This window comes from Macaca fascicularis, chromosome 2, assembly GCF_037993035.2.
Source record: "Macaca fascicularis isolate 582-1 chromosome 2, T2T-MFA8v1.1".
NCBI classification, from domain to species: domain Eukaryota; kingdom Metazoa; phylum Chordata; class Mammalia; order Primates; family Cercopithecidae; genus Macaca; species Macaca fascicularis.
In genome coordinates this window covers 29,948,873-29,968,875 of record NC_088376.1, presented here as the reverse complement: position 1 = coordinate 29,968,875, position 20,003 = coordinate 29,948,873, and the positions used below count along the sequence as shown (strand labels likewise).

At 38.3% G+C, this 20,003-nt stretch overlaps 1 protein-coding gene across 24 annotated transcripts in view; it reads right to left on the bottom strand.

The window, feature by feature from the left end:
• SATB1 (SATB homeobox 1) overlaps positions 1-20,003 on the bottom strand; it is a 100,122-nt gene that overhangs the window by 70,574 nt on the left and 9,545 nt on the right. For 10 of the 24 annotated variants that reach the window (XM_065539868.1, XM_074030910.1, XM_074030917.1 and 7 more), the window contains 3 exons: positions 4,939-5,173; positions 1,112-1,288; positions 221-347 (listed from right to left, as the gene is read on the bottom strand). In XM_065539868.1, the coding sequence (XP_065395940.1) occupies positions 221-347; positions 1,112-1,288; positions 4,939-5,149 (515 nt within the window). In that variant the 5' untranslated portion in view covers positions 5,150-5,173. Of the gene's footprint in view, positions 1-220; positions 348-1,111; positions 1,289-3,853; positions 4,017-4,938; positions 5,174-7,823; positions 9,562-20,003 lie in introns of those variants that run through there. The other 14 variants (XM_074030920.1, XM_074030921.1, XM_074030916.1 and 11 more) reach the window with 4 other exon arrangements.

Below are 20,003 nucleotides of genomic sequence, written 5' to 3'. Positions count from 1 at the left end.
CACACATTTTGTGTGTGTGTTTGGGGGGGTTGCTTTTAAATTATACATTGAAGTTAGGAAAAAAGGCAGAAGGATAGGGTAACAAAATCGAATCGATCTGTATTAACCTTTCTGAAACACGGAGTAAAAAAAAAATTGAAGGTTGACCAGAGAGAGATGCTTCATTTCAAAAGATCAGGTAAGAAGAAGGTTTCACCCTAGATTTGCTGTCTTGACTCACCTGTGTAACTGAATTTTCAATGTGACCACATGATACACATCTTGAAGCATATCTGCTACTGTAGCATCAGGGGCATCTGTCACGTAAGACAGTGGAACTGGATTCCACTTTCCAACCTGGATTAGCCCTATTTCAGATAAAGAGGATATGTCACTAAATATTTTACCCTCAAATAATATATCTAGTAGAAGGGTGTTCTTTCCTACTACCCCTACCACAAGCAATACCGTTATTTCTGTCTGAATGATTCCCTTCCCTCTAAAAGGCAGGTCAATGAAAATATTCACAGCTTAGCTTTCCAAATTGTAAAATTATGTAAATGACTGTAGGGTTGTTTATTATTTTGGAAATAAAACCCCATCAATAAAACCTATGCATAAGGCCACATTTTCCTAACTTACAGGAAGTTCTAATAAGACATAGCTGAACCAGTTCTAAATGGCTTTACGATTTAGATAAGATTCTCTATTGCAGTGGGAATCAGCATTGAAAAATACTTTACAGCCCATAAAACCATCAGAAACAGAATAAAAGAAACAGAACTAGATATTCAGTCATAAATGCAAATTGACTCTCAACAGTCCATCTGCTCAAATACGCTCCTCACTTCCTTGTGGGTCCTCAGTGGAGCAGATTATTAAGGTCAATAAGCATACTAATGATTCAGCTGAAGTAATTTAAAAAAAAAAATCTACCTCGACATTCCACATGAGCAAAATGTGTGTTAACTAAACTAAACTGAATTAAGCCAATTTTTTAAAGCCACAGCCTAAAAGGAACCAATGTAATACACAGGCTACAGTTCTTTGAATAAAAATATTCAGTGCTTTCTCTGCAAGGTAAACAAAGAATGCCAAGCAATTTTTCCAACCCCACGTACACATTATTTACCTTTGGCCTGGGCAGCAGAGCTATGTGAATAACCTAGAGACAGCAATGCCATTTCGATCAGCTGGTTGAAAAGCATATCCTTTCTCACCAGCACAAATTCTGCATGCTCCTCCTTGCAATCATATTCAATGGCGTTTTCATAATGTTCCACCACACAGAAAACTGGCAGCATGGTTCCTATCAAAAAGATGAAGAAAGAGGGATGGAAAACCAACAGTCTTCAGAAATACAGCTTGGTGGGGGGAGGAAAAATTAGCTATGAAAATAAATAATCACAAGAGATTCACTGTGCTTCCAAGGCAGACTGGGTACAGAACTACAGGCACATGCACACAAATATATACATTCTCATATTATTTAAAGTTGTAACAGAAATATTGAAGTAGAATGTGAACTTGGTCCTAAGGTAAGTTGTGCTCTAAATTAACAGTGTATTTTCCAAAAGCAATGAATGCAGAATTACCTTTCTGATCAAATAATAATGGTGACGAAAGAAAAATGTGTCTTCCTTAATTTGCTATGAGTAGTATACAGTATGCAAACACAACTCACTGTTTATCTTCAGAAGAACCCACCTTTCTACTGCCTACATGATTTTGCTAATAATAAACTTTTCCTGCTTGTGTCCAAACAAATTATCTTCGACCAAGAAATTTTCATTTTCTTCCTTTTTTAGATATTAACTCTAACTGGTTCCACAAAAAGTACTTAACCAAACTGGTCACCATAATACAGAATTTCAATATGTGCATAATCTAGACAAATAACATTTGCTTTATGAATACTCATTTAACCTACCTAAAAAGATAGCACAGTACCCATAAGTCTTTAAAATCAACAAGCTTTGTTATAGCAAATAAGGTAAAAATGAGAGAGAGAAAAGGAAACTGACCTTATCAGGACATACTAGGAAAAAGGAATCTGCATAGATTTGGTGTGCTCTCTCTTTATATATTTTAATCCAATATAGTAACTCAGTAGCCAGATGATTAACAAGCACAGGCCACACCACTATTAGAAAGACACTGCTTCTAGAAATTGGTATTACGGAATGCTGTGGTACTCAAGGTGTTTATGCAGCGCGCTGTCAGACTTCCAGTGACAACGGAAAAGGGTTAAAAGCAGATGCATCTGAATTGTACTGTGGCAAACTGCCAGAAGGGTATCATCTTTAGCATAAATGATGACAAGGGTTACTTTAACAGGGCACCCAGGATCCACAATTAGTCCTACAATACTAATGCCTCTATAAGCTCTGTCCTCTGGACTCACAGAATCATACCAACTTCTGAAGATGTCTTAGTGCACACCAACCGTAGCTAAAAAAATCAAGATTTCTTACTGACACCAGAGAGGCCCTTCAAAGATTCTCTATTTGCTTGTTTCTGCTGAACAAAAGCCGGCAATCAAACAGCTATATCCTTCTACATGTGAGTCTTCACCAAAGCTTTAGCGAACTGTTCACAAGAGATTCTAGGTCTGACAAATAAACCCCTTTAGGTTTACTTAGAAAAACTCACAAACTCATTCGGAGGTACCAACAGGCTAGGCATGAAAAACAAGCCGCAGAGCTTGCCAATATTTTTGTCATTCATTCAGCTGTTTTATACCAGAGAGAGAACCCGTCAGGGATCAGAAGACAACTTGGGGAGACCACAGCAAAAATAGCAATATGCAAACTGGTGATTCCTTCCTTGGCTTGAAGGTATTTTGGCAAAATCGCCTAAACAAATAAAAGCATTCAATCCCTTTTTCTTAGTAGTGTTTTCTCATCTCAGCCATAATTTTCATCTAGCACCTGTCAGATAGAAACCATCCACATGAAAAATAAGATGAAAATGTTAATAAAAACCCACAAAAAGACTTTAGCAATTTTGTTATTTGGAGTATCTGAGACCCTCCTACAATTAAATTGCATTTTTAGAATACATCCAAAGCAAAACAAAACAAAACAAAAAAGCATTTGAGCAGGAAGTGAATTTACTGTACTTTTAGTTCTTCCTCCTCCTGTCCTGATATCTTCAAAGAGTTGGGTAAGTACAACAAAAACATACACATTGATTTTTCCTTTTGTAGGATGAAACAGATGTATTCTACAATACGCTTTTCCTTAGATCTATAAAACAACTGTGGGGTTTTCAAACTATTGAAATATATTGGATTTATTGTGGATTTTATTGATCATGTTTAGAGGTACCCTAAAATAATAAAGATGGCTATAAAGTGACAATAGTACCATCTAATTACAGACCTTCTAGCAAACTGTTGCGGTTACCCTCCCGTTCCCGGGAGTAATGCTGAACACAAGCCTTTTCTGAACTGTCTGATTATTCGTGCTAGTGTTTGGCGAGAGTTCCAACTACAGCAACTTCATAACCTTCCAGCATTTAAAGGGGAGAGCACTGGTCACTGCTGAATGCTAAAAATACCACATGATTTAAACCTGAAGGCAGTCTTAGAAGCTTTTGCTGAAGGTTTATGAGCCTGTGTAAACAGCACGTCTGCCATAAGGAGCAGTGAAGTCTGTAGAATCCTTGTCTAAAACTGTCCTGGCATTAAAGTTTGCTGTGCAAATATCACATAATACCAGAGACAGCTGAAATCTCCTATTTAGGAATTTATGGAACTTACATGTTTGCAGGCGTCAGAAAGTCTTTTTTATAGAGCCCCAGTGCTTCACAGTACAATATTAATGCACTCTGTTTGAAAAGCCGTAATAAATTATATTTTTAATGCTCTTACCCTGGCTTTCTTAAGATGCATACATTCTTGGCAAACAATCAATAAATAGGGTAATCATGAGTAGAGGCCAAAGAATTTGCTGAAGTGCTGTTTTTCCATTTTTAATAGATAAAGATCTAACAATACGGACTGCTGTGTCTGTTCATTTCAGGATCAATATATTCTTTGTTTTCGCCAAACCAAGGAAAAAATAAATGATTGTATGATAAATGTTATGCATCAAACACAATGAAATTCCTCTGCCTTCTAACTTTATCTACTTAATATTCTTGGTTGCTAAAATATAGCATTTTTATCCATTGCTTAGCAAATGTAAGGAAAATCTGATTCCTACACATGTTACTCAGACACAAAATGAAGCTCCTTATGAGGCACATGCATTACACCCAGGGTAGGCACTGCTTTACAGGAACAACACTGTTAAACACAGTCAAAGTTGTTAAACTGCATCAATTTAATACTGGTAGAAAAGAGTCACACAGTTACACATCTTCCCCTTAAAAACTTTCCTAAATTTGTTCTTTCTTCATCAAAAATACCCAATTAAAACAAAAATTAAAAACCAGGATCATCAGAATTTTTACTGCTAATGAATTTGCTCTTAAGAAAATAAGCCACAAAAAATAACATTACCAAACGTCTACATAAGATTTCCAAGATCTCTGAAACTGCCTTACAACTAAAAATCTTAGGAAGAAGCTGGAGTAGCTCTCAAACCACCTAAGTGTTTTATTCTTAATCAGGTTAGTTTAAAGCAACAGCCGCCTACGATCCTCTACTGTAACACCTTTTGAATGGACCCTTGCGTAAACTAAAACCATTATATTTAATTCAGTCCTTATTATCCAAAATGTTCAATGATTCCAGTCTATAGTAAAACGCTCCACCCAAGCATGGAGCCTATACTTTCCAACATGATTGATACTAAGGACCCAGAATGTAACTAATTTAAGATCATAAAGAGAATAAAGGCAGGGTATACAAACCATGTTCTGCCACTCCTCCCCACCCCACCTCCCCCCAGTGTGGCCTTGTGTAGACAATAGGGCTTTCAGCTTTCCAGGATTTGGCTTGAAAGTATTTACCTTTCCTAAGGTTGGTTTTCATCAGATGGCCCGAGTGTTTTAAAGGCACTCCCTGCATTTTTGCACCTGTACTCCCAAGCCTTCCTCTTCCTAGCGGGCTCCCGTTCTGCTCCAGGCGGGCAATCTTGGCTGGTGGACCCTTCGGATCACTCACATTGTTAGACATTTCTGAATGTTCTTTCCCCTGAGTTGCCTCGTTCAAATGATCCATACTCAGTCACTGTCTAAAGATCACCTGCCAGAATTTAAAAAGAAGACATGTTATAATTGGGTGGGGACCTACGTGTATATATGTGTCCTATGTAAATGTTTTAGCTCTAGATATCTCTCCACAAATATAATGTATTGGTAAAATGGCCTATCTAGATATGATACAGATGTTACTATATTTCTAGATAATAGCCTTACATTCTTATTTAAATTAACAAAATGATCTGTGGAAACTGTACCAATACACACGAATAAAAAGGCAATTGGCCTATAAAAAAAACTAAGTGGGGAGAAATGGGCTTACTTTTAGAACAAGAATTATCACAAGTATAGCTAAAAAGAAAACAGCAAATTTTATTTATGTAGTCCCAATTTTTAACAATTAGAAACTCATTACAAAATACAGCAGAAACACTTTAATAAAGGATGGAAAGATGATCACAGTTCAAAATATTAGAAATCTAATGTATATGTTTATATGTGTATGTACATATAATATACATATACATATATGTTTTATATGTATATGGATATAAATTCTGAGAAAAATCATACACAATCTCAAAAGAAGGTAACAAACATCTAACTGTTTTTTAAACTCCCCACTGGCTTTTATAAGTTAATGCATAGAAAAAGTTTTCCACTATCAAAGTTTCAAGAGTTATGTGACAGATCTAGTCAAGTCTTGGGTCAAACATGTGATTGGATCAGTTTACCCCTAAGGAAACAGGAAGAAGTGAAGGGTTTTCAAATATCCAATGTACTGATGCATTAAAACTCATGTGTTTTGTAGTATTTAGGTGTCCATTAGCAATAGAGGGCTGTTAACAATAAATATTTTTTAAAAATTTAGAATACACTTTGTGATATACACATTAGGTTGAAGTGCCAAGCTCAATTAAAACACACACACACACAAAAAAAAACCTTGATGACACTGGTAAAACAAAATATCCAGTATTCAGAAACAACCTCAGCATGCAATGGCGTTAACATTGTAATTAACTTCAAAAAAATTAACAGATAATTATTTTCAGTTATATACTAGACATCAATTTTCACATCATTTATAGTAAAGTGATTAGATAATATCAAAGTCATTTTTAAAGCATAGTTTTAATTAGAATTGATAAGAACAGGTAAGTAGAATTATTTTATGAACTTTGATGGTATTTGAAATATTGAGCTTATGAAAATAAGGCATCATATTTAGGAAAACCAGAGAGAATAATTACCATTTTTCCTAGCTGTCTAGTAATTTGACATGGCTTGTTTTTGTTGTAAATTGTTACACTGAAGCTATTTAAATCTGGATTTGCTGAAAGCCAGTTTGTGTTAGCATGGCTTTTCTGTAAACATTTTTTTCTTCTGTTTAACCATAGCCTACTTCTTACCATATAATCAAGAAAAGGGGGGCAGTAATGTTAATCTGGAAGTTTAAAAGCAACCTTAAGAATGCCAATTGAAGAACTATAAAGTTTGAGAAAAATTAACGGCTATTTATCTTTGTACTCCAGAGTGGCACACTGAGAACTAAAGGTTTACCGTTGATCGAGGTCCCATCTGTTTTTGGTTATGAGGTTCATTAACAATAAATGTGCCTTTTTAAACCACTTTTTATCAAGATTACTCTTTTCCATTATATTAAACTGCAGTCTAAAGCCAAAATTAGAAAGCAATGCTTATTAACTTATTCAAAACACTCTTTATAATGTTTCATGTGGATAATACAGAGCTGCTTTTTCTGAAATTGGTTGCCTCATCCTAGAGCAGAAGATGAATTTTAAAACATATGATTTGAAAAGAAAAATGTTTAGCCCTTGGGGCAATTTAAGAGGAAAAAAAGGGAGGGGGTGTAGACAACAGCATCAAAGTTAATGCTATAAAACATATTAAGTAATCATGAAGCTTAACAACACTATAAACCGTACAGCAAATGAAAGTGATATATTATAATTTAGTTAATGTATTGACAATCAAAGTATCATATAGGTCATGAAAAACTGTCCTTTGAATACCCACCTATAAGCATCTATTAAACACTAAGTCATGGTGTAAAAAGCTTCACATTACAAACCAAAATTAAATGCACATAAAACACCCAATTTACTCATTTAAACTCTATGCCCGGGCTAAAGTTCACCAAACCACAGTTTGGAATTGAAAAGAGCAATCTCCAACAGGCCTGCCTGGATGACAGCAGCAGGAACTAACTATGGTCTCAACAGATGCCAGGCTGAAGAGTTTCTTTTGAGTTACACATGTTACAACCCATTTTAGTGTAATGTCTGGTTGCCACACAGAAAGCAAGCTACTTTCTGAAAATCCCATTTATCTGCCCATAAACTAAGACCATATATGATAATTACTTAATAAACAGTGAACTCTAACAATTATTTCCTTTAAAAAGAAAGAAAAGCACGAAATTATAGTTTTTTAAGAACCGATTTTTTTTGCAAAGTGAGATCCTTTTCAATGAGTTTCTAGCTGGATCGCCTCCTTCGTCCCCACACAACCCCATAATCACATTTTAAGATTGTGCCCTTATCCATTCCATATGGCCGGCACGATCCAGGCCAAGCTTTCACTGTGACCTTTTAAAGAGACAAAGAAGCAAAGTACTATCTAGAAACAGAAACACTGCAGTTTTACTGAGTGAAATTAGCAAAACCGACCTGAAACTCACCACTTCAAAACTTGACAGCATATAAATAACAAAAACAAAGGAGATTTCCTTTGCAGACCGGGTTCTTGAAGAGAAGTTCAAGACTGATGTTTTCTATGTCCTTTTTTTTTTAATTAAAAAAAAAAAAAAAAAAAAAGCAGCAGACCTGAAGGCGACTTCCCCTGAAATTGTATTATTTTTCCTTTCCCCTACCCCCGCCCCCCTAAGCGGGGGAAGGGCAGAAATAAACGTCTAGAAGAGTAGCCATGAGAAAGGGGTTTAAAAAAAAAATCACAATTCGAAAACCAACATATATGCGTTTGTAAAATGTCTAACCTCAGAGAACGGGGTTTGCGATGGGGAGGAGGGGAGAGTGGGAAGCAGGGAGGAGGAAGAAGATAAAATTGATCTGACAAGTGATTCGTTGGGGGGAAATCGTAAAAACAAAGCAAAACCCGTTATGAGCTGTACACTATGATGGTGCTGGGGAAACGAGGTGGTGACTGAGGATTCTCTTAAAAAAAAAAAAAAAAAAATCACTGCGGACAATGTCTCCAAAAAGGAAAAAAAAAGGCCCTTCGCGTCTCTCACTCCCTCCTGCTCGCTCGGGTTCTTCGGTGTGAGGACTGAAAGTCTACTTCTGGCTGTCACTTGCAATATTATTCTCCAACAAACCCGAAGAACGCGCACTGGGAAGGCCACCTTGCCTCCCTTCCAATCACCCCCACCCCCCTCCCCAACAATCGTGACTAATATTAACAAACCTTAAACTTTTCCCCACAGCCTCGCACCCCCAACGAGGGCATCTAGCGGGGGACAGCGAGGGTGGGGGGCAGAGGGTCGCGAGAAAAGCCCCGGAAAGGCACTAAAATGCCACTTTTGATTCTGCCCTCGCTGACAACAGCCCCAAGGACCCTCTCCCTGCCCATTGACGCGGGGCTGTGAGCGTCTGGGATCCCAGCAAGTGAGGAAAGAAGAGGTTCGGGGGGAGGGGGAGGAGGAGAAAGATCAGAAGGCACCCCCAGCCACCTCCACCGCCTAGGCAGCGACAAACTCCCCGCCCCCTCCCCCCAAAAAGTCGCCAAGCTCTCACTCGTCCAGAGTCCGAGGTAAACAACGAGCACCACAATGGCACTAGGACTTGGGGGGGGAAGAAACCCAGAAACCCCAACAAAACTGATCAGGAGTTTCCTGAAATGAAAGAGGGGGGCGGGCAGCGTCCTCTGGAGTCGCCCTGGCTTTCGGCTGGGCCCCCAGGCAGGCTAGAGGGCGGCCGCGGCTGTTGTTGTTGTGACGAGGCCGGGTGTTGCTGGGTGGCACAGGGAGAGGTGTGTGTGTGTTTGTGTGTGTGTGCGTGAGTGTGAGCGCGAGTCCCCGGACGGGGCTGCTTCTCTCGCTCTCTCCCTCGCTCGCTCTCCCCCTCGCTGCCGTCTCTGCCCCCATTAAATTATTAGTTGACTCATCCCGGCCGCTGTCGCCGCCGCCGCCGTGCCCCGCTCGGCTCCGCGCGTCCGCCCGGGCTGCAGCCCTCTCCGCCGCTGCTCCTGCTGCTGCTGCCGCCGCCGCCGCCGCTGCCGCTGTGGGTGCCTCTTCTTCCTCCTCCTCATTTTAATACAAAATCACCCCGCTCGCAGCCCCAGCCCCGAGCACGCAGCCTCCTCCCGGCCGCCCGCCGCCGCCCGGAGCCTTCCCCAGCGGGGCCGGCTCATCCGCCGCGTCCGGGGAACGGGAGCGAGCGAGAAAGTGGCGGCGGCGGCGGCGGAGGAGGGGGGAGGAGAGGAGGAAGGGGGTGCGGAGCCGAGGAGGAAGGCGGCGTGGGGGGGCAGGGTGCACGGAGCGGGCGGAAAAGGGATGGGGATTAAAACCCGGGCTGGAGGGCCGGGATTGGGGGAGGGGGCGGGGGCGGCGAGTTAAAAAGCCGAAAGACAAGTAACTAGTGAATGAGTGAGGGAAGGTGGGGGGAGCGCACGATTTCCGGCCCTGGGCGCGCAAGAATTTGTAATGAGCTTGATTAGAGTGAGGCGGCCCGACATTTATTACACACAATACCCAGAATAACAGGGCGCTGCGCGAGGGCTAGCGCCGGCCGCCGCCAGACGCGCCAGGGAGGGCGCAGAGGGGAGGAGGAGAGGGGGCTTCCCTGGCAGCGTCCGCCGGAGCGGGGAGGGGAGCGCGCGACGCGCGGGCGGCAGGGGCAGGTGTGTGAGTGGGAGCGAGGAGGGAGGAGGGGCAGGACGGGCACGGGGGGCGGGGGGAAGGAAAATGACGGGGAGGAGGGGGCGAGGGCCAGGGGAGAAAACTAACCAACCACCCACACGCCACAAAAGCCACAAAAAGGAGTACGCCTGGAGCGTCGCAGAGGGACAGGCTGGGTGGGCGGACAGGGGGACGCACCGGCCCCGCAGGAGAAGGGCGCGGGTACGCAGGTGACAGGCGCTGAGGACTGAGGTAGGGAGACATCAGGAAGTGGCTGGAGGGGTACAGACGGAAGGCAGATCTCTCCGGAGAAGCGCGGAGGGTGCAGAAACATTTGTAGAGCAATAAAGGCCAGGAGCCTCGAAACGCTCCGAGTGTTTATCCTCTAAGGAGGGTGGTCCTTAAACTATGAAGAGCCAACATTAGAAAGAACTGAGTAAGAGCTTTCTGTACTAGTCAGACGTTGGTTCAAATCGCCCTCACCTCTGAGCCACAGAATACTTTGGAAGAAGAAATACGTGGCCGAGTTTAACAAAATTTGGGTCACTTGAAAGAGACCTGACGTTATTATAAAGGAAAAGATGCTATCATTCTTCAAATAATTTACCCTGGGCAAAAAAGGAAAGTTTGGGTTGGTAAATACATCTGTTGTAGCAATAAACACTTCTGCTGTAATCTAGGATAGGTTACCCAGTTAGATAAATGGTCATTACCACATAAGTACGATCGTCTTATTTAGACAATCTATTAAATATAGTTCATGTAAAAATAATGTTATAATCTAACCCAAAATAGAAATGCATCATTTATCGCTTAGGTTTTAGTTCTAGCACTTTAGCACCCTGAAGGCAGTTAATCATTAAACAACAAAAATAAGAATTATTTTTCAGAATATGCTGGTAGGGAAAAGAGAAAAATTAGTCAGATAAACATTTTGTTACACATAAAAAAGCAACAAGTTAGCACAAGTACTGAGATAAGAGGGAAACATGCAAATTAAGCTCTGTAAAGCCACCAATACACTGAAGGCACACTGTTTACATTACAAATCTAAAGAAAAGCCAAAAGAGAGAGCAGAAAAGTGTAGGAAATGATGACCTCCTGGGGGAGAGTAAGTTTAGGAGGAACACAATGAAAATATATCACTCTAATAGCACCCAAGTTTCACCCACAAACCAGAAAGGTTAGTCAAAATCTGGGAAGGCAACCATGAATCTTGGCACACAAACCCAAGCATTGAGCAAAAGAATCAACGTGATAATAAAACAGAAAACACAGCATCAAAAATAGGAAAAGAAATTTAAGGCAAATTTTTAGTAAAAAGCCCAAATGATAGTAAATTTTTAAAAGTTAAAATGTGGGGAAATCTGAAGGAAGATATGTTAGCTAAAGTATAAGAAATGAGAAAGCTGTTGGGCAAAATAAAATTTAAACTAAGAGAAAACACCACTAAACAAAGATCACTGGAAATATCAATATTAAGATAGACTGAAATAAAATATTGTAAATATGCTATTACATCATTTTACAGAAATAAATAAGACAAAATGCCATCTGATTGCCTTACCCTCCTGATGACCTGGTCAATGCTAATATAATATGGGAATTAATACAGCAATCCTTAAATTTGAATAGCACCCTTTATCTAGGAGTCACAGATCTATTGATAAACACAAAACATGGAAGTATGTAATAAGGACTGACATGGCCTTGGAAAATGATAAAAAGAACAAATGAGCATAAAGGCATCTAATATTGACTATATTATAATGAATAACAATATAGCACAATAAACTTTCCCTCAAGCACATTTTTTATTCCCCAACTATATTATAAGAAATGACATAAGTAAAATGGCACATAGAGGTTTATGTACTAGTGGTATACATCACTGATGAAATGAATTACTATATATTAACTATCCTTTAGAATATTTCATTATAAGCCACTGAGTATTGGTCAGTGTAAAGCCAGATTAAAAATAAAGAACAAAAAAAGAAAGAAATTTGTCTTAGTCTGTTTTCTGTTCCTTATAACAGAATACCTGAAATTGGGCAATTTGTAAAGGAAATGAATTTATTTCTTACACTGTGGAGGCCGAGAAATTCCAGGTGGAGGGGCCTCATCTGGTGAGGGCCTTCTTCCTTGTGGGAGTTCTCTGCAGAGTCCCGTGTGGCACTGGATATTACATGGCAAGGGGCCTGAGTATGCTAGCTCAGGGCTCTCTTCCTTTTCTTACAAAGCCACCAGTCCCACTCCCATGATAACCCATTAATCCATTAACCCATTAATCCACGAATGGATTAATCCATTCACAAGAGCAAAGCCCACATGATCCAAACACCTCTTAAAGGCCCCACCTCTCAATATAGCCACATTGGGGATTAAATTTCAACATGAGTTTTGGAGAGGACAAGTATTCAAATCATAGCAATAATTAAGAAAATACCACCTTCCTAGGCATATGTGAACATAAACTATCACAGTGGGAGGAAAAAACATCAACACAGGGATCTTATATTAAGCAATTATGATGCAAGAAAGTATTGAAAAAAGTTAAAATAAACGTTATAAATCTGGCCATCAAAATAGAAAACCTCAAGAACATAAAATATTGCAATTCAAATACATGAACTATTTAACATGTGGATGCACATTTAAAATAGAGTGCATCAATTTTCTATCACATGAGAAGGCATTATCCTGGCTACACACAAAATTTTTAAAAACTTAATGAAAGGACTACTGCATGTTTCAGATGGCAATGTATTAAGATAAATATGCAGGCAGATATCCGAATGCATTAAAACACATTCAGAGTTCTGAATAGCACATACATTTGTAATAAACAGAAAAAGCATTTAGAATTCGAATGCTTTTAAGATATAGCAACTCCGCCAGTGGCTGTGTTAGCAAAGCAATGCTTACCACCATAACACTTTCTAAGGACATGGTTTTTTTCTCTTTTTTTTCATCTTTTTAAATTCAAATACAGTTGGCTATCTCTACACTTTTAAAGCAGCGCAATTTATGTAGCATATTGCTCTTTTTGTCGTGTCAACTCTTTGTTTTTTGGCTTTAGCTGCAGGTGGTGTTTTCCATATATGAATTTCTGGGAATATGGTCTATGTTGGCCATATAAGGATGTGTATCTGAGCCATATGTTTTGCTGTCATGTGTCTCATTTTGTCTGTCTGGGATGTCAGGACAGATTTCTGCATCGTTTCCTGAATGGACCAAATACCAATTTGAAAGAGCAGGGAGGAAAAAGCTGGGGCTGCAGCCCAAACAACTTTGTCAAAATATATATTGGAGAAGAAATGCAATATCCTGTAAACATTGCACCCTTCTTCTCACATATTATCTGTGACCGACATCATTACAACTGCATAGTTTGGGAAAAATCTACTTGTTCAAGTTCAGAAGTTTGCAGTATGTGTGTGCACACAGCTTAATCAGATTAAGATCCTACGTCTTAAACAGATCCCACTTCTTTGGAGGTCATGGCATGGCACATGCTAGCTGCCCTACTCTGAGAGCTGTGCCTCCTGCAGCCAACCTGACCCAGCCTTGAACTTGGGGAAAGGAAGCTGCCTCATGCTTTTCTTGTCTAGTTAATAATTAGAACCCTGATTAAACTTACTGAGTAATTATGCAAGAAGTTCTGGCCCCCATTATATACCCTCACAGAATCTTGTATCTCTCCTTTGAAACAGTCATCACAGTCTTAATTAATTAACAATTTGGGTAATTACTGGCTTAATAAATGTCTCCATTACTAGACTGTAAGCCCTATGAGAGCAGAGACTGGGTGTCTTGCTCGCTGCCATATTACTAGGAATTTGGACAGTGTCCTTGCAATATTTATTTTATAAATGAATAAATGGCAACAAAAGCTCACAGTGTCACTTGCAACCAATTTCCACTACAAATTGCAGTGACAATTTTTTACAGAGATTGTAGGAAGAGGGAACATCGAAGAAGGTGGCTATATCCTTTAAATTTGAATTAATTTAAATAACATTTATAATTTAATTCCTCATTCACATTTCAGGTGCTCAATAGCCCCATGTGACTAATACTCTAAGTGGACAGTGTAGATTATAGAATTTCCCCATTGCAGAAAGTTCCACTGGACACTGCTTACCCTAGAGAACTCCTTTAAAAGACAACTAAGGGAATCCAAGACCTGGCCACGAGGAGTCTTAGAGGTGCTAAATGGCTTTCAGACATTCCAATGACGTCTGAATCAAGATAATTTTCCATTTTAGAATTAGCCTGTAGATCTGTAAAGTTGCATGAAATGAGACCCGTATACTGCTAAACACAAATTTAAGAACTTTCTAGACATGTCTGTACTTGAAAGGGTTCTGTAATACATTTTAAATAATGTGTTTACTCCAAAAGCTGCTTTCCATGAACATTTAAATATCTCATAGGTGAAGTTAGAAACCACAGTCATTCCCACCCTTAACCCTGTACCTACATTATATAAGCATAGCTACCCTTAGAAATGGCTCTTTTGGAAGCATTAATGTAGATACCTACTAGAACTGGGAGGGCATCCAGATAACAAATAATGATGCTCTGCAGAGAATGATGGCAAAAAGCTTCAAAATGTTGCAGGGGAGTTAAAGGAGTGATGATAATGAACTCTAAATATAGGGTTTAAGGATTTTTTGGTTTTGTTTTCTTCCCCTAAGAAGTTGGGTTTCAGTTTTAGCTAGACTGATAGCGATCAAAAGTTGTTTCCTAATTACTTGGCATAGATGTAAATACAGAGTAGTAATTCATGATACAGTTTTAATAGACAAAGGTCATTATAGTTGAGGGGGAAAAAACCCAATGTTTATGTTTGTTTTAGGAGATCTGGAGAGGGAAAATGAGCAGCCATTGCAGCTGGCTTCTGGAAACTGACAGGATATCTGGGCCTTTTACTCAGAAATAATACTGTTTTATTGGGAACTTTATTAGAAAAAAAAAATTTGCTACCTTTCCTTCCATGGATGTCAGTATGGATCACTTATTTGACAAGGCACAATGGTAATAATGCCATCAAAACTGGTAGCTTTATCTAGACCCAGATCCAAAATCGAGTAAGAAGAAGGAAGCATTCTTGAAATTGCCCTAGAGTCCACAAAGATGCCTCATTTTTTTCCTATAGCTCGTGGAGTACCCTTCCCGACCCTTCTCACTTGAGGACCTCATTTCTGCTCTCTCCTTTAACGTGTGACTTGATTTCCCCTTTTCAGTCTGAAGCCTTCTCCAGCTGTTAGTTATTTCCTTCTCCGTGCTCCATCACACTGCCTGTCCTGAATGCAATGTGACATTTCATATCTCTCTCTCTGTCTGCCTCTCCAAACTGCAAGACTCTAAGCATCTTTAAGGTTTACATATGTATATTTCTCTGGATTCTCTTTGACAATCTTAGGAAGTAAAACCAGGTACTGGGGTCACAATCCAGATGTCCAGGCTAAACCCCACTGCAATTAAATCAGAATGGCTGAGGATGAGAAGACATTCAGTTTTTTAAAGCTCTCAAGGTGATTCTGATGTACAGCCAGGTTTGGCATCTACCAGGTTAGGTGATGTTTTGGAGATAAAGAATCAAATATGCCTGCCAGGACATCTCTGAGGTGGTTTTTAACTCACTCTTGGAGTCACTTGGAAAAGCTAAAGCCGTTGTAGGAACCAGCAGTAGACCAAAATTTGAGAAATGTATGTGTGGGCAAGCTACTTGTTTCAAATTTCTAAAAAGGCAATAAAAGTGGGGTCAGGAAGCTATTGGATCATTGATTTGGCAAATAAATACATGCTATTTGAGGAACCATAATAAACTAGCATTTGGACACTTGTTTGAGATTTACTGGGGTGCCAGAAATCCTGTGCAGGTATGTGATTTATCATCATAGACATAAGTGACTAACCACAAAATTATACATGGAAGTACAGTTCTCAAACCAGTCTATTATTTACTGGAGCCAGAACCATCCAAGTTTCCTCTAATTCTTTTTTCAATATAACATGATTTTTCTCCCAGACAACTGTTCAACCTTGAGTGGGCTTCTCTTTGAAGGGCTGAAAACTGTTAAACTTATTTCCAGACTGTCACTGCGCTTGAACAGAACCAAAGTATTTAGACTGTCCATGTCAAGGAGCCAACTGCAAAGCATCCTAGACCTAGCTGCTGTGCCTTTAATATTCTCAGAAAGCTCGAGGTAAAATCCTCCAATATTTAATTCCAGTGAAATCAAACAGCAACTGTTCCCAATCAACTTTTAACCAAGATGTACATATCAACCAAATTTCCTTAGTTGATGTGAATGTTATTTCTAATCTTTCCTAGCTTAATTGGAGGGAGAAAGAATTTGAGGTTACAATGGTCCTGAATCCTTGTCCAGGTCATTTTTGTGGCGATATCAGCCAAAGGCAATATTTGATATTGTACTGCTATGCCCACCACCATAAGGCACTGGGACGAGGCACTGTCCATTGGGAAGGAAAGCCACCATCAGCAACAAATGCTTCACACCTGGACAATAATTAAATACTACTATAACACTTGAAATTTGTTGAAGTGAAGGAGAAATTATATTCAAAACTAAAGCACATTGTATTTGGGCTGATAGAAAAAGAGTTGGAAACAAACTGTGGTGATGGTTGCACAACGGTGTGAATGTAATTAATGGCACTGAATTGTACACCTGGAAATAGTCAAAATGACATATTTTGTTATATATATATATAACCACATAAACACTTTCAGAAAAACACAAAAGCAAAACAATATTTCGTGTATGCCTAACATTGGCAGATATATTTCCAGTATTTCCAATATCATGAAAATATCATGCCAAGCCTCAGAGAAACAATGAGCTATATCACATTGAACAATCCCATCCCCACCCCCAATCTTACATTGCTTTGTCCTTACCTGCTAACAGCTACAGTCCAGTCTATGCTACATAATTAATATGATGAATACCTGACCCAACGATAATTAACATGGATTGGTAATTAGAGACCAAGATCCCGCCCACTTTGAGGTTCCTTCAGTGTAAGAAAATGGTTCTCTTTTAAGGTTTTATTCAATACAATATCTTAGCCAAAAAAAGAGAAAGGAGCATAGACAAAAACAAACAAGAGTTCCTTAAGTCCAAAAAATTCTTTTGGAATGTTTTTCAAAACAGTAAAAATTAACTATATGCATGAAATAGATTTTGTCAGTTAAACAGTACTTTGAGTGTCATGCTCATGTATGCAGCATAGCTGCAATTGTAACAATTGTATAAAGTACTAATTTATAAATTGTCTACATATAAGGACTTTAGATTCTACTTTTTTAATAAAACAACATTTTGGTTAAAAAAAGGTTTTCAAATTTAATCGGGTCACTTTTTTAGTGACAGTAATAAGGATGAAAGTATTTCTACATATAATAATTTGAAATATCTTTTCCTATACTGTTCCACAGTTTTTATATCATCTATTCCTACTGATTTTATATTAAGAACTCTTGCATTGATGGAGTTTTTAATGATTTGGAAATTCGTGTGTAAATCATTTTATTGAAGTTCATATCTATATTTTTCTTATATGCATAATTAAGGGATGCTAATATAGTGAAACCAACTTACAAAGATGTATTTATTATGTGTAAAAGCATTAAATACAATACTAAAAAACAGCTTCACAGTATAGCTATAGTTAAAGCATATCCAGTTACCTATCTTGTAGGTGCCTTTTTCTTTATTAATGTGTTCATTTAAAAATTTATTAGATAACTAGCATGGACTATACATGGACATTTTGAGCCAATATGAAGCAAAAAGTTGACAAATAATGCCACAGTAGAACTTTAAATAAAGAACTAGAGAGCCTTGAGGCTGTTTTTTAATCATTTATTTTTATTTATTTTGCAAAGGCTTTTCATTTGTATTATTTAATACATAAATACACTTGGGAGAGAAACAAATAGCACATTATGAAAAATTTTGATGGGAACCAGCTTTCTGTTTTGAGACTAGACCACTTTAAAGGTCAATATCCACTGTTCTTCTATTACTTCTACAGTTGAAGAAACACTACATATTCACATTATATTTAATAAAAATTAACCTTTTTTCTCTTCTTTGAGGTAACAAGGCTCTCAAAAATAACTTTTTAGTTTGTTTTGCACAAAGGGGTTTTGTCACTAAAAATTTACAACACTGCAACCAAGTGTAAATGTATCTTTAAGGTTAGCATATGCCGCAGTTTAGGATGTAAAACCAAATCTTGTGGCATTCTCAATAGGTTTGAAAAATCCAATTGTTTGGCCAACATCCAAGTGTGAATAAGTATATATATATGTATAAAATATACACATAGCATAATATTTTTATATGTATACAGATAATATTTGCATGTCATACAAGAGAGTATTTCACAATTTAAAACTAGTCTACCACAGTTTTCATCAGAAAGCCTTTAGAACTCAGAGTTAGTATAATACCCCTATTATTAAGTAACTCCCAAAAACAGGAGCATAAATGGCATAGTGGGAAAAGTAGTGGAGAAAAGATAGAGAAACTAGATTTGGGTCTTGCTTCTTACTCTACTCACTAGCTGAGTGATCCTTCATTAGTTAAGCAGGATCAGGTTTCGTATCTATAAAATGAATGGATAGAGTCTGATAACCTTTAAGACCACATAAAAATCTTTCTTTAATTTAAAAAATTAAGTTCACTTGAAAGAGAAAATACAAATATAACTAAATTTCTCACATGCTATGTTAGATGTTTATCTCTATATAAGAGACAGGTGTCAAACAAACAAATAAAAAAAAAAAACCGCTAAGGCAAAGAGAAACTTTAACTCACCAGATTCCATCTGTTACATTTGAATTCATGCATAATTGATTATCCATGACTGGTAAATTCTTTTCTCACTAGCCGACCACAATTTTCTAAACGTTGTGTATTAAATCACTACTAAAGTAGACTGCATTTCAGAAACGGCATGGGGCAGAATAAGAATATTTTAAATGAAAAATTACATGCCGGTTAGTAATAATACAGCTGACCTATGTTTAAGGGAGAGAAATTTTAATCATGTGCATATTAAATATTAATAACCTATTCTGTTATTGTTATAATACTGTTAAGTAGGCTTCTCCATGCTTAAAGAAAGAGGGAGAAGTAGGAATGCATAATGGTGCAAAAAGATACAGAGACAGGAGACAGACATAAGGAAAATGTGTCAACAATAAACAAGAGGAAATGAGAAAGAAGGAAAAGATGAAGGTGGAAACTAATCTCTATGTGTCATTATGACTGCCAGAGTACTGGCAAAGATGCAGCATCCTTTTATTTCAATTTTAATCATTTCTGAATTTTAATACCCGGCTCCTTTTGTAATTCTCCTGGCATTCCCCATATGCCTCCATCCCAGCCAAAACACCAGTGTAAATTAAATGGCAGGCAACCACACCATTGATGTAGCCTCCCCAAAGAACCTACCAGGTGACCAAAAGCAAAAAAGGTATGTCTACCTTATGTCCCTGAGGACCTCTAGCCAATTAACTGGCTGAATGTTTTCTACTTTTTTTTAATGTTGAAAAGAAGGACAGTAGTTAGGTAATCTACAGATAGAGAATCATTAAAAAAAATAAAGCAAGCCAGTAGTAATACAATAATCAGTGACCATCAGGGCCTGGAAAAATGAGTTTGCTCTCATTGGCACTAAGGAGCATCACATGATTATTTAATTACAGCTCTAATTTTTGTCTCGTGGATGGCAACATATCAACAATTAATAGGGCAAATAGAGGAGACTGTGTTTTTAAAGAGACAGAATGTGCATGATAATGTAATAGGTCACACAGCAGTGCACCACTTAAGAAACTGTCTTTTGTGTAACTAAATAGGACTGTCTTACAAGCAGCCCCACTCATATTTTAAAATGAAAATAAATTTTAAAAGGAAGTGTCTTTTTTGGATAACTTTCATAGAAT